This window comes from Pinus tabuliformis, chromosome 9 (assembly GCF_031772625.1).
Source record: "Pinus tabuliformis cultivar Carrire ecotype Pingquan chromosome 9, CPIR1, whole genome shotgun sequence".
In the NCBI taxonomy this organism is placed as follows: Eukaryota; Viridiplantae; Streptophyta; class Pinopsida; order Pinales; family Pinaceae; genus Pinus; species Pinus tabuliformis.
In genome coordinates, this window is record NC_142307.1 from 166,064,960 (window position 1) to 166,081,412 (window position 16,453).

The 16,453-nt window shown below is 32.0% G+C and overlaps 1 protein-coding gene across 1 annotated transcript in view; it reads left to right on the top strand.

Moving 5' to 3' along the window:
* Positions 1 to 314: 314 nt before the first annotated feature.
* LOC149147653 (uncharacterized) overlaps positions 315 to 16,453 on the top strand; it is a 198,020-nt gene continuing 181,881 nt past the window's right edge. The window contains exon 1 of the mRNA XM_089441908.1: positions 315 to 1,427. Within this exon, the coding sequence (XP_089298034.1) occupies positions 315 to 1,427 (1,113 nt within the window). The remainder of the gene's footprint in view (positions 1,428 to 16,453) is intronic.

The following is a 16,453-nucleotide window of genomic DNA, read 5'->3' on the forward strand; positions in this document are numbered from 1 at the left end:
TATTATTAATTAATTTTAATTATTAATTAATTTATTTATTTATTTTGTTTTGTTTTGTTTTATTTTTATTTTGGGGAGAAACCAATGATGATACTAAGTTACAAAAGAATTGGAGGGATTTATTTGTCTAATGAGGGGAAGCCAATTTCCACTAATCTCGCTCTTATTGTCCCTGTTGAGGTTCTGAGAAAATTTCATGATTTCGATGGCCTCTCTGATTTTCCTCTTTTGATAATGATCCTCTCTTGCAATGATTTTGGCGTCTTCTAAACATACATGATGTTTGGTTTTGGATGAGTGTTCCGCAAGGGCTGATGGTAACATCTGGTTCTTGCATTGAGTCCTATGCTAATTGTAATGTAAATTTTGTTTATTCCTGCGTTGGCACTCTCGGCGGCATGATTGATGTTGAAACTGTGAACAACAACAGCGCTGATGCCATAACAAGCATGGATGGGGTGAATACTACAACGTACCTTGACAATGAGGGAAGGGACAGCAAAAACATAGAAGATGAGAAATGCGTTCCGGAAATTAATATAGGATGTAGATTTAATCCCCTAGTTAATGATACCAGAAAGAATAATAACAATAACATTCAGATTGGCAGTGCTGATAGGACATGCGTAGATAATAAATTTAGGGAAAAACCTAAAAACTGTGATAATGATAGATCTGCTCTTAGTGTTTCCAGTAATCCCAATGTCCCTAAATCAAAACTATTACCTGATAAGAGAGTCGTTAATCTCTCATCCTTAATGCTCACTCCTGAAGAAATTAATATGCTTAGCAAAGGCTTGGGATTTGCAGTCTCCCCCAAGAACATTCCATTTGAAAGCATCATCTGTAACATTGAGAATGGGACTCAAGGCCTTTCATTGGATGATAAAGAGATATTAAGACAAGAGTGTTCCCTTGTTATGTTGAAATCTAAGCAGCCAAAGAGTAATTTAAATAAAGAAGGACGAGATGCTCTTAAATCACTTCGCAATAATGAAAAGATAGTTGTACTTAAGGCTGATAAAGGAGGGGAAACTGTTGTGTTAGATAAGGAAGATTACATTCATAAGATGAATGAACATTTAAATTGCGGGAGTTATAGGAAAATCAACTCCAACCCCATTCCTAGGGTTATAAAACAAGTCAAGAATGCCATCATGGGAACGAACCTTGAAGATAAAATGAAAAAGAAGTTGATTCCATCCTGTGAGGTTATACCTCAAATCTATGGATTACCAAAAATCCATAAGGAGGGGGTCCCTCTTAGACCTATAGTCAACACCATTGGTTCTTCTACTTATGAATTAGCTAAGTATGTGGCTAAGATTCTGAAACCTCTAGTTGGTAACACAAACTCTTTTATAAAAGACTCAAATGATTTTGTAAAACTTATTAAGAATGAAAGGGTGGATAAGGATGATATTCTGGTTAGTTTTGACATGGTTTCTTTGTTTACAAAGATCCCTCTAGATGAAGTTGTTCATGTTATAAAGATAGCCACAGATCCTGAAATAGCAAAACTTGCAGAAATTTGTTTACAGTCCACCTTTTTCAGTTTTCAAGACCACTATTATGAACAAATATCAGGATTCACCATGGGATTCCTACTCTCACCTATTTTTGCCAACTTATACATGGAGTACTTTGAAAGAGAAGCCCTTGACTCATACCCTTTGAAACCAACTTGGTGGAAAAGATTTGTTGATGACACCAACTTAAAATGGACTCATGGCAAGGCTGAGCTGGAGAAGTTTTTCAATCATCTTAACTCTATTTCTTCCGAAATCAAGTTTACTATGGAGCTTGAAGAAAACATAAAAATCCCCTTTCTAGATGTCTTGATCAGTAGAAAAGAGGATGGTACTTTGGGACACCAGGTCTATAGGAAGAAAACACATACGGATAGCTATCTACATGCTGACTCATACCATCATCCATCTCAAAAATTTGGTGTCTTAAACACTCTGGTTGTTAGGGCTCTTAGAATTTCTGACCCTGATCACCTAAATGAAGAAATCAAACACTGAACCTCTGTTTTCAAAAACATAGGATACAAGGAGTTTAATATTAATAAAGCTATAAAAAGAGCTCAGGATAAGGTCCTCCCTAGCGATCTTGGGGAAAAAAGAAAAGAAAATTGTGGGAAAGTTTACCTCCCATTCATTCAGGGGATTACGGATAAGATTGCAAAAATTTTAAAAAAGAAGGACATAAACACTCAGTTTACAACATGTAGAACAATTAGGCAAATGATGAGATCAGTCAAGGATAACATAGATCATCAACAACTCAAGGGTGTGTACAAGATTGATTGCTCATGTGGCAAGAGTTATATTGGGGAAACATGATGATCTCTGAAAACAAGACTTAAAGAGCACAAAGCTGATATTAAGAATGGGAGATCCCATACATCAGCCCTTACGGAACACTCATCCAAAACCAAACATCATGTATGTTTAGAAGACGCCAAAATCATTGCAAGAGAGGATCATTATCAAAAGAGGAAAATCAGAGAGGCCATCGAAATCATGAAATTTCCTCAGAACCTCAACAGGGACAATGGGAGCGAGATTAGTGGAAATTGGCTTCCCCTCATTAGACAAATAAATCCCTCCAAATATTTTGTAGCTTAGTATCACTGGTTTCTCCCCAAAATAAAAATAAAATAAAATTAATTAATTAATTAATAATAACCAATATAACAAAATAAAAATTTATCTAATGACTATAGATTACAGTAAAATTAGTTTTATAAATTAACATTCGAAAAAAAAATGATAAATCAATTAAATTTATTTATTTATTAATTAAATAAATTAAATGGGTTACTTATTTATCAATTAGATACTTAGGGTTTAATTAATTAAAAATAAATTAACATAAAAAGAAAAAGAAATATAAAATCATCAAAACAAAAATTAATTATATTAATTATGTTAATTAATTAATTAAATTATATTAATTGATTAATTGATTAATCAATTAAATTAATTAATTAATTAATGAACTAAAACAATTAAATAGTTTATTATATCTATTAAGAATTAAGAATTAATTTACTAAAATAATTATAATTAGAATAATTAAATTAAAATAAATAATTAAAGAAAAAATAAATTAAAATTGACATAAATAAAATAATAATAAAAATTAAATTAATATATGTAGGTTAAGTCGACTTTCACTATTTAGGATTAATTAGGTTTATATATATGTTGGTCAGAGGATTCTTCTCTCAAAGAACAATCATTCATAATCTACCATTTTTGGTCCTAATGATGAACCCCCTTTGGGGTTCGAAATGTTGACATGATGAATATAATATTGTGGATAAACTTTTACCATGTTCCAAATATGAATCAATAATCAAACCACTCTTTTGAATATGATTCTAAGGTGATTGGGACCTAGATCCAAATTACTGAAGAGTTATTGAATAACCTTGTAGAAGTTAGTTAAGGATGATTAAGGCCTAAGTCCAGATAATGAAGGTGTGAAAGATAGTTATGGTAACATTCACATAACATGTTCAAAAAATGTAGCAAGAAAGGCTCAATTTGACTTTACCCTTATTCAAATTGAGTAAATCGAATTTCCACATCAACAGGACAACTTGGAGGCAATTAACTAGTGTGGCAAGGATCTTGTTACTCAGTTAGCTCAATAAATTTGAGTAATAGGACTTAGAGTTCAGTTATGCAGTGTGATTGCTAAATTTTAGTAATCTAGTTCATTTATTTTCAGTTGAAGGTCAGTTGTGCTGTGGGACATAAGTCTAATGTAGAGATCTGTTAGTTAGCTAATCAATCAACGTAAATTAGCAAACATGCAGGGAATTCAAGTTCCCCAGTTGAAGTGGAGATGACGAGGTAGTCTAACATTAGTCGTAGACTAGTTTTGAGTGTACAAGTGTTGCATGCAATCAATGATCAATCCTTGAGAATCACACAATCAATTTGGAAGAAATTCCTAAATAATAGAGCCTAATTTCATTAGGATTTATGCAAGGAAATAGGAGGCTAAGTGAGCTGATATGCATAAATAAAAGGCTACGTGAGCTGATATGTGGCTAAGTGTTGGCTAGATTTATACATTGAGCAGTGAGAACAATAATTCTTTTTCAAGTTGAGCTCAGATCTTGAGCTAGCAATTGTAATAGATTATCTATTCATCTGATTAATGCAAAGGGGCTTGAGGGGTTTTTCCCAGTTGGGTTTCCCTTGAAATCCCTGTGTATTTATGGTTTTCTTATTGCATGTCTATGCATGTTATTCTAAATTGTGAATTTCATTGTGCATATCAGTAAAGTACAATTATGTCTCATGATTTTAGAATAAGTTTCTTGAGTTGTTGCATTTCTACCAAATTTCTACACAACAATAATCAAAGGTGAAACTCATGACGATTGCCACCTCCAAGGGAATTCAAACAGACTTTATGTGTCTATCTCAAGTACCACAAGCATTTCCCAGTTATAGTCACATAGGAAAAGATCCTTAAAAAAGAAAACTAAAGATACCACCATTGATAATTGGGTAGAATAATCATTAGTCAATATTATATATATATATATATATATCTATCTATATATATATATATATATATATATATATATATATATAGATAGGGAACATAGAACTAAGTCTTAGGCATGAAACGTTAGAGGAAATAGTGTCACTCTAAATACTTTCCATTTTAACTAAAAAACCAATACATGCATAACCCATTAATCCAATCGTCATTAGATAATCTAAACACTTGAACCAACTTAACCTAGTATTTGACATCTATGTTATAGGAACTTTCTTGGCAAGTATCTTTAAATATTAATGGATTTTCCACTCATTAATTAGTTCCTGGTTTGTTTTGTAGCCTTGGGGATTTTTCTTTCTAATAATACAATAAGGATCTAATTATTAGATTATGTTAGTTTTTTTCTAAAAAAAGAAAGTTCTAGTTGATTTCAAAATTAACCATTAATTTTAAGGGATGTTGATTACCAAGGAAATTAAAGTGCAACTAATGATGTTTTTAGACACTTTAAACTAGAAACTTAAGAACATTGGAAAATTTTCCATTTTACACTTATCCTTCAATGAACTAGTTCTCTATCAATCATTAAACATGAGGATTTATTTAAAAAATTCATAATACTATGAAATTCGAGTCCTACTTATGTTTCTTTTTTCTCTTTTGAAACTATTACGATGCGATCCTACCAATCAAACAACATCAAGGAGAAACGTAATTCAAAGGAACTACTAGAAATCTGGGGGAAGTAAAAGAGAGAAGCAAAGAAAAAGTTTTTTTCTCTTTCTAAAAAAGGAACTCTAAATGTACATGAAAAATTACAAAACAAGGAATATACTTTATTCATTGTAGATCCAAAACCTTTATCCTAGTCGAAAACCAACTAAAAAAGGAGGGGAAAGGGATAAAACTATGAAGTTATGTGTTATAGGAGGTACTAAGACCTTTGTTAAATCTAGGTGGTGTGTAAATGAACATATTACGAAGACCACAAGTGTGTCCATGCTCTATCTATGACGGGAAGTGTATATGGACCCTATTTTAGATAGAAAGATTCATAGAGACCATAAAAAATTCCCTGAAAACTAGCATATAAGAATGCAAGTGAGGTATTAATAAGAAGAATTATGAAAGGGTGAAAACAATGAGACATCAAACAATAAAGGACACCCTAATGAGAATAATTCAAGGAGTTCCCCCTAGAGTGGTCAATAGATCTATTATAGAAACAATTACCTAGTAGTTAGGGATAAATTATTAGAGAGAAGTTTGAAGACTAGAAGACTTGCCCCTCTTAAATTGGACACCAAGTACTTGTTATATCAAACTTTTGGTTAGATAAATGACATACCTTCTATTGAAAGTTACTTTGAGATAAAACTCTAGCATTGATCTTGCCATGTTGATCATTAATTTAATCATAAATTCTACACATAAAGAGATACATTTATTAATGTGATCAACTATAAAAATGTAAGTATGAAGATAACCAATTCTAGCTAACTAATTAGAAAATTCATTTCACATAGCCAAACACAAATTGAAATCAATGTTGAATAAGAACAACTACATTTGGCTGAAGAAAAGAAGATAGATATTCTTTTTATAGATGGAACAACAAAGTATAGTTATACCTAATGTCTTGCTACCATCTAAGTTCATCTAATCCTAAGACAATTAACATAGCTCCTAGATTTTGACACTTCTCTAAGGAAGAGATTTTGAAAAATAGGGATATTATAGGCCTCAAATCCAAGGTTTTATTTAGAAAAAAGGGGTTTGTGTTTGGTAGAAGGTCATAAAGGCTATGCATATTACTCACCTCTAACTCCTCTAGCATGATTATAACACTATGCTAGCTTTGCTAAATTTTTGAGTTCCAGGCTCTCCTCCAACACTCAACCTATTTTTATACCCTCATGAGTTGGTTGAGGTAGTTTGTATTAGGTTTTCGGAAGGTATAGGTCATCAAGAGCATCTAATTATCAAAAAAAAAAAAAAAAAATTTGCACTTTTTAAGGTACATGTGTTTTGTGAAGAGAAAGGGCATGTATACAACCATTTTCTAAAGGGTAAAAGCATGTGGTTTGTAGAAATTTCTCTTTATGCATGCTTCCAAAGGAGAACTAACAATAAATAATCAATATGATTTCTGTTTGAGCATTTTGGACATGATGGTTTCAAATTATTCTATGACATCAAGTACGGTGAAAAATGTAAATAGACATTTCCCTGAAAGGTCTAGTATATCAATTGCTCACATTCCAAAAGAAAAGGAGTTGACTTAGAGAGTTACATGTAAGATAGTTGAAAAGGGACTAATCATAGACAATCAATATGATGGCTATTTGAGCATTTTGGACATGATGGTTTCAAATTATTCTATAACATCAAGTAAGGTGAAAAATGTAAATAAACATTTTGTTGCAAGGTCTAGTATATCAATTACTTACATTCCAAAAGCAAAGGAGTTCACATAGAGAGTTATAGGTCAAATAGTCCAAAAGGGATAAACTTTGAAAAAAAATTAAATGTTTCCATGGGGCTTCTACATTTCCAAACTTGATCTTTGTTTTATTTATCATCAAATATTATATAAGAGGAGTATGTTCCCAAAAAAACATTTAGAGATCACATTGATCACTTTGAGTTCCTAGATATACCATTTGGCTTAACCAATGACCCCCCTCATTTCTAAAGAATTATGAATAAAATCTCCAAGTTGTACTTGTGGAGGTATGTTATAGTGTTTTTTATGACACTATGATTTATAGGAAGACCTATCCTAATCACATATCTTATTGAGGCATGGTTCTTGAAACATTAGAAGAGACTCAATTATATGCCAAGGGATCTTAGTAAGTGTGCATTTAAACTAAGAAAGAATTGGAATATTTAGGGTGTGTAATTTCTTAAGAGAGGATCAAAGCCAAACTGCAACATATGGAAGCCATTAAAACATGCCCCACTCTTCAAAACATCATAATATTAATGGGATTCATACAATTAGCTAGATAGTATAGAAAATTTATTCACAACTATGGCTAAGTTGTGACCCCACTCATAACCATTCTTAAAAGACTACAAGGAAAATACCTTATAGCGTAGGTTATAATTGAGGTTTTTAGTATTATAAAATTTGCAAAAATAGTCAAAAAAAGCTTCGCTACAACATCCATTTGTTGTAGTAGATGTTTTAATGGAGCTGATAATAGAGCTTTAACACAACTAAAAAAATATGGGTGATCGAAGGTTTTAGCAGATGTTTTTTAGTAGTGTTCTTAATGGAAAAATAAGCATCAGTGTGCTACCACTATGAAAGCACATGTGATATCAATTTAAATAAAAGCACCGAGGATGGAAAAAAACATTTGGAGCACCAACGTTTCATCTTTATAAAAGCATTGGTGCTTTAACAATAAAAATGCACTGGCTCGAATAATCTATGATACCATGCACAAGGGCTTTGAATGCAAACAACACTAATGCATGGAAATTATACCACCCTCATACTTATGTCTTCAACAAATGCCTCAGACCATGCTTTTTAGGAATGACATTGTGGCACGCAAAAAAATCTTGCAAACTCGATGCTTTTTTAAAGTTTATGACATCTATGCTTATGAGTTATATAGAAACATTGGTGTGCTAGTAATATGAAATAGTCGATGTTATTAATTTGAATAATGCACTAGGATGTTGGATCTATGAAAACATTTGTGCTATAAGAATTACAATGCATCGAGACGTACAATCTATTATACAATGCATTGGGGAATTAAATGAAAACAATACAAGTGCTTGAAAAGTATAACAACTCAGTGCTAATTTTTTTCGAACACCTCGGTGCTCTAGTATTCATAAAACCCATCGGGCCATGTGAAAAATTCATGTTGTATTAGTGCCTTTAGGTAATATAACACACAGGTGCATACTTCTTTTTTATATCCATCGAGATTTTGTATGGGATACCATTCTTTTGTATGGGATACTAGTGTCAACGATTAGTTTGTAATCTACGATCTTATTTTATATATATTTAATTATTTAATTTATAAGTTAGTTTGTAATCTAGGAGCTTAATTTATATTTTGATATATATATATATATATATATATATATATATATATATATATATATATATATATATTAAATCATAATTAAAAGATTAAATTTCCTAGTTTCGTCAAAAATATTTCTAATTTATGGTAAAATAATATTAATATTTATTGATATTCGTTTGACTTGATTATTTAAATATTGTTTAGAATATTTTCCTTATTTTTTGACCAAGTCCTCTGTAGCCGTTTCTTTATATCCACTGGAAGGATATTTTCGTCTATTAAACCTTCTGCCTTGATATGATTCTTCATCTTGTCCCAACTATAAACCACACTAGTTGGATCAAAATGCATCAACATATATTCTTTGATGTAATTTCTTCTGAAATATTTCTTCTTATAATATAAATATTGTTGCTGAAATATTTGTATTCAAAGCAGTGAACATTAATGTATAATATCCAGCAATCCATTTTCTTTTTTTAGAACCATCGACCCATGACAGTGCAATTATTGTAATTTTTAAAATCCATTATTCATCGAAAAATTGTCATATATATTATAATAATATTCACATAGAATAAATTTTGATTTGTGAATTTGTATATGATGTTTAGATTAATTTGTTATATCATTAGATTTCACATCTCTTTCATATAATATTTAATCATCCATGTATTTAATTAGTGGTGTAACATTTTATAACGACATTGGACAACTCTATAGAATAAATTAAAAAGTATTTTATTATATATGAATAAGAGGCACTTTGTCATACAAAATGATATAGTTATTGGTAACCCCTTGTCTTTCAATTGGGACACTATCCATTACATTAAACAAAATGTCTGATTTTCACAGACAGTTACTTTAAAAAAACACAGCTTGCATTGATATCCAAATAGATCATCATTCTTCATTAGAACTGTTATTAGTGATCGATTTACTTCCATGACTTAGGTTATTTACAAAAATGTTTTTTTGATTTCATCGATTGTTTTTGTCTTCTTCAAGTTCCATACATAAACATGAAAATAAAGAAATGAGTGTATCTACATTGGTGACAATAATGAAAATTGAAACAAACAATATACATCAACGCAAATCGAAAAAAAAAATATACCATAGCGATAAGTGAGTCTTGAATTATACATATTCTTTCAAAACCAAATCTCATGCCTTCTTTCAACAACCTTTTTGTTGGCATAGTTCCATACTTTGTTTCCTACAAATTTTATACCCCATAATAAGTCATAGATTTAATATATATTTTTTTTTTTTTCTATTAATTATAAACTCAGAGAATTAAAACAACATAAATACCTATAAATTCCACAACTAATTTTTGATATGCCAACCTATACTCACAATCCATATTTAACCCAATGTCAATCAATTCTTTTGATGGCCCTTCTTTATATGTTAGCACCTATTTGAAGACATTCAAGGATAGTTGTTGTAAAACAACTTAAAATATACAAAAAATAAAATCTAAAGTTGTTATAAGGAAATATTAACAATTAATTACGAACTTTGATATCAACCCTTTTCTTCCTTGTCGTCCTATTTTATGTCTTGAATGGGTTCCATTTTGTATTATTTTATGCAAGAAAATACTTGAAAATTAATATTTAATGCTAAATTAATTGGTTGTATGTACCTAATAGAAAATTCAATGATTACACACATTTGAAGCACGTTGTTGTTGAGATGGCTCCTCTTGTGATGCAATTTTGTCAATTTCTTTGACCATCTCCTCATACACTTTTTTGGACATTCCTACTGGCATGTTTTAGATATCATCTCATTGATCCTTTGGAATTTTCATAATCTTCGTGAAAAAGTAATAAAAATATTTTTATATTGATACATGAAAACTAAATATAATAAATTTGATATTAATAAATAAATGCTTTGTAGTAATATATACATATATTCTAAAAAAAATTAATTAGGAATATTACTTTTTGAATGATTTTTTTTTGCTATTGTATGTTGTTGCTATTGCAAGTTTGACAGGGCTCATTGACCATTGCTTTGGAAACGCTTCATGTAGTTTTAATATAACTTGGTTCTTGGAATCATTGGATTGATTTCTATATTGTAAGTGGATTGTACGTCTATACATTTGTTCCACTATATCCCTCGTAGTTTTGTGAAAAAATTGCCCCCTTTCATTAACCTCCATCACCACTCTAGATCTACTAAGGACCAATTTATCGCCATTCAGATGTTCTATAAAAAATAAATCTTAGAACGACATTTTTTTCCTTAGTTGTTGGTCCCTATATAACATTAAACATATGTGAATTAATAGATTCTTCAAAACATTTTATCTAATATTCTTAAGTATATTATTAATGAACATTCAAAAGAAAAAAAAAAACTCATATTGAATACTTTGTTTTCATTCACCTGATTCATCCTTCTACATTTTTTCCATCAAGATTTTACGCTCTTCTACACTTAGATAAAAAATAATCTTATCAAGCTTCCTCATTTTATGGCTTTGCGTGACATACATTAATCAATATATATTAGTTAAACTTAAATATAGTTCAAACATATTAAATTTTTAAAGAATTTACAAAGAACTTATCGTTTCTACTTTTTTGGATGTGTTATCATTCTGTCAATCGGTATTTTTACTACTTGACCACTTCTCAGACATTTTTTTTATACAAACTGTACCATTCAATACAGAAGCCATTAAATATATTTTATAAATAAATCACATAATTTTAAGCCAAAACTGGCTTTGGAAATCAATGCGCTTATGTGAATAAACAAACCGGTGCGTTTAATTTAGTAAATGGACCAGGCATTTAATTATTGAGTGCTCACAACAAAAATTATTCTTTTAAATAACTTTAAATTATGATAGTGCGATAGGTAACGATAAAGGCACCACCATCACAGTAAATAATTAAAACATAAAAAATTAGCACAAGTTTGTTTCACTTAAAAGTGCTATTTGTCATAGGCCCACCAATGCGTTATATAAAACATGGTGCACCGATAAACAAAAGTTGTTTTAAAAAAAAATGAGCAGGGTTGTTTGGTTTTAGGTTAAAAATAATATATATATATATATATATATATATATATATATATATATATATTAGTAAATTCAATAGTAAATTTTTTATTATGCATGGTTTTTGTTTTTTTCTGAGTTTTAATTAAATCTAATAGAAATTTTAAAAAATTATATTAGTAAAATCAAGAGTAAAATTTAAAAAATTTACTATGAAAGGTTTTGAGTGAATCACCATACCTTTCAAATTTTGATCTTTTAAGTAGTTTGATTGTTCCAAATTATTTTGCTGCTCCATAGTGCTCCCAATATTTATTTCTGGCAAATCTCTCTTTAAATTAAATCTAACATAAATTGTAAAAATTTTATTAGTAAAATCAACAGTAAAATTTAAATTTTTTACTATGAATGATTTTGAGTGAATCGCCATACTTTTCAAATTAGGATCTTCTAAATAGGTCTATTATTCCAAAGTATTTTGTTGCTCCATAGTGCTCTTAGTATGTCTCTCTTGCAAATCCCTTCCTTAAAATTTTGGGAAAAATAGTGAAATAGTGAATAGCTTCTTACTATTTAAAATACTTTATGAAATTAGATTTTGAAAAATCAATTACTTGTCATTTTTTAATTTCAAAAAAGTAAACATGTGTTTTATTTCATTTTTTTTTCCAAATATTGGTACATTTCATAGTAAAATGCACTAGAATGTGTATGAGTAATGTGCAACGCTTGAGATAACTTATCAGTGCGCTAACTTTTTTAACACATTGATATGATAAAAGTCCTTTTATTATTTTTGAAATCCTAGGAACCAGTGCAATTTTTTTTTTCTAAATTAAGCTAAATTCTATTACTATAAAATAATGATACACTGAGGCTTTGGCCTTTGCCTGTCCGTGCCATAGAAGGCATATAATGGCAAAACAGCATTGTGACTGCCCATAATGGGAAACCAGTCCAGTTCAAACATGAAATTGCAAATATTATCTTGTTGCCCATGCAGGGGAAACCAACATTTAAGTACAGTGTCTAACCAATTTTTCAAAAAATCATCAAAAAAAAAATACAAATGGCAACAAGTTTTTCAAAAAAGCCCCGAAAAACTAGATAACATAATGCCCGAAACCCTAGACTCGAAGACACATGGCATGTTGTGTGGCTGGTCAAGTGTCCTGCTATCGTGACGGGTGTTCCTCAATGATGAAACACCTGTATTCATCTGTCGGCTACGTGGCATCCATCTCGTCTTCTACCTGCTGCTTTGCCCCTGTGTCTTCTTCCGCCTGATGGTCACAGTCCTTCTCCTCCATAGTTTTCTTGTCCGGAGGAGTGTTCTGCTTTGCCTCAGCGCGGTGTGTTCTTCCCTCGACCATGGCTGGCTCCTCGCTGGTAGGACGTCCACCTCCAGTAGCTGGCTCCTCGTGGAAGGTTATGGAGATGGTGGCGGTTATGATAGGTTGGTTCAGGGAGCTATGGTAGGTGAACTGAGCCGAGCGGAGGGGCTGCTGTGGACTGGATGGGATTTCAATGGATGGAGAGTCGGAATGCTTCGGTTGGAGGTGGATAGCTCATGAGCGGGTATTTGGATGTCAGCCTGTGGGCAATTGAGCCGAGGGGGAGGAGGCATCTGAGTCAGGAGACGGTGGAGAGCGAGGCAGTCTGCCTCTGCTACTCCCTCTTCTGCTTCGCATTCTGTGGCGAATTCTGGGCATGTTGACGCCGGGGGGAGGAGAATGACTGCTGGGAGATGGCTCAGAGTGATGAGAGGGCGCAGTAGGTTCAGAGGTCGGCTCAGAGGAAGGAATAGCAGCAGACGTGGGGTGGAGAATAAAATTGCAGCTTAAGCTCTGTGTAAAATGATTGCCTGGGCCAATTTCAATGCAGCATAGAATGTTGCAACGCCTACCCGTAGCAGTGCGTGAGCTCAGTTTTGCTGCGGCCAGTGGGCAGTGGCATTGCAGAGGTGAGGGATTAGAGACAGGGGCGGTGGAGTGCAAATAACCAGAGGTCGCCATTAAACTGAGCCGAGGTGGGTAGACGCAGTCGGATTGATTACAGTGCCAGCTTAATTGCCATTTATGGTCGCTATTAAGTCGTTTTATGGTTTGATGTGCGGGATTACGGAGGGCCATGTGGCCAGGCCACTTGCCATCCCAATCTTCCGCCAGCGTATCAATAGTGATGTACACCAGCAACCGGGAAGGAACTAGTGCAATTATTACTTTAACACATCAGTGCATTTATTACTTAAACACATTGATGTGATTAGTTTTAGAAGAGCACCAATACATGATAAAATTCCTTTTTTTATTTTCGAAATCTCACAAATCGGTGCAGTTACTATTTTAACATATTGGTATTGTTATTATTTAAATGCATTGGTATGGTTAGTATTACAAGCATACTGATATTCTTTAAAAGTTATCTGAATTTTTATTTTCACATGAAACGACATATTCATCTCAAATTATCCATTAGGATGCATCCACATGAGTTACAATAGTTGATAGTATGCATTTTCCACTTAAGGTCACCTTATTCTTGAAAAATGGTTTGAAAATTATATTGAAATTCAGATTGTGGTTATATCATTATTGAAATTAATTTTAGGTATGTATACAAAAATTTATTGTTGATTTTGCTCAAATGCACAGATAAAATCTCATAATATCAAATGGCCAATCCTTCAAATTCCAACTCATTCCATATTGCTCAAAGTCCTTCACGGAGTTCTCCTTTTCCATCAATAGTAGGTTCATATTTTATTTATATTTCCTTTATATAATTGAATTTTTTTTATCCATGTCAATTTGAATAAAAAATTATCCAATTTTCAGGATCTCGATTTAGAATCAAGTTCAGATGAAGAAAGTATTCCACCATTTCAAAAACATCAGAAGCTCTTATCAAGAGAAGCATACTGCAAGAAGTTGGTAGATGAAAGTGGATAGTCACTTCACTGTGTCAATTGGAACATGGCATCTTCCAGCCACAATCTTCAATCAACAATGGTAATACTTCTTTGGTATAATGTAATTTAAACAAACCAATTGAATTGTGCTTACTAATATTATTGGTGTACTAATCTTCAATATTTTTTGAAATTAGGATTCTAGTGATGATGGGCGACCCACCTACCATATCCTAGAGCACCCAACTACATTATCAAATAAGATAAGATTGCATTGAGAGAAATCAAATAAGAGAAGATTGTATTAAGAGAAAAACTCTGAGAGGAAGCATACAAAGAATTGTTGATTCAACCACCTATTTAATTCCCACTATGTCCATATTCATGAAATAGGAATGCCTACAACAATAGTAGTTCTTCATCAAAAGTTCACATTGGAAGCAATCAAATAGAGGTTGGTATGGATGATTACTTACGGGATATGATTGTTATAGAGGAAATGTTAATAGATGCATTCCATAATGATGAGCTAGGGATGATGCTCATATCACTAATACTTTATTTGAAAGCATGAAATATGCTTCCACCACCCGTCTCTTTAGACCTGGTGGCCAGTCAAAGTCTACCCAGTTGGGTACAATGATGTTAGTATACAACTTTAAAGCAATGTTTGGTATGTCAAATGCATGTTTCTCGGAAATATTCAGGTAATTGACCATGATCATGTCCCTTATATTTTGAGAAATATTGTCACACAATCAACATTAAAAATGGTCGATTTTATGAATGTTAAATATTACATTGTACATTTATATTTCCCACCAACTGTAGGTTATTAAAAGATAAGGTTCTTTCGAGTGATAATGTATTTCCTCGTAGCTGAAAATAGGTAAATAAGTTGTTGAAAATGTTGGGTGTTGAGTACATAACATATAATGAATGTCTAAATGATTGTAATCTATAAAGAGGAGAATATGCAGACAAAGATATATGTTTAAATCACATGCTCCTCCTCATAATATATTGAGGCACATGCCTATAATCCAAAAGATTCAGAGGCTCTTTCGTTCCAAATAATTAGCTATGTTGCAGGGATGGGATGTCCCACACAAAAGTGAGTCAGGAGTAATGTGAATCCAAACAGATTCAATAAGCATGAAGCATACAAAAGATACATGGCGTAAAAAATTGAAGGATGAAGTATGAAGTATACGACTTAGCATAGTCATGGATGGCGTCAACCCATATTCCCTCGAAAATACAAACTATTATGTTTGGCCTGTAGTACTGTTCAATAACAATATTCCCCCATGGTTTTCCGTGAAGAATGAACATCTTATGTTGGATCTCATAGTCCCTGGTAGAAGACAATTGAAGAATATGGATGTCTACTTACAACCATTGGTAGATGAATTGAAGGAAATATGGAACGGGATACATGTGTATTATGTATCAAGACCCATCGAAACAGAGAGGATTTTTACGTTGTATGGCATATGTTCTTACACCACACATGATTATCCAGGCTTATGAGTTTTATCTGGTAAATTACAAGTTTATTGATTAGTTTATAATGTAACAAAAGCCTATCATGGATATAAATGTTATGGGCCTTCTATGAATGTTAGGTTGTCCAACCACCTACGGAATTTAGTGTATGACTGCTCTAGGGTATTCCTCCTAGAAGAACACCCTTATAGAAGGACACCAACCACTTTCAATGGTAAACTAGAGGGAACCCAAAGGACTACAATATTAACACCAACTGAATGGCTTCAAGAATATGAGAGAGAGAAGGAGAAGAACATGACAGAAATGTTTGATTCAAATGGGGAGCCTATGTTCGTTGATACAAAATTAGTTGACACCTATGTTGAGAAATTTCCCATTGGGATGAAAATGAAATATATCTTT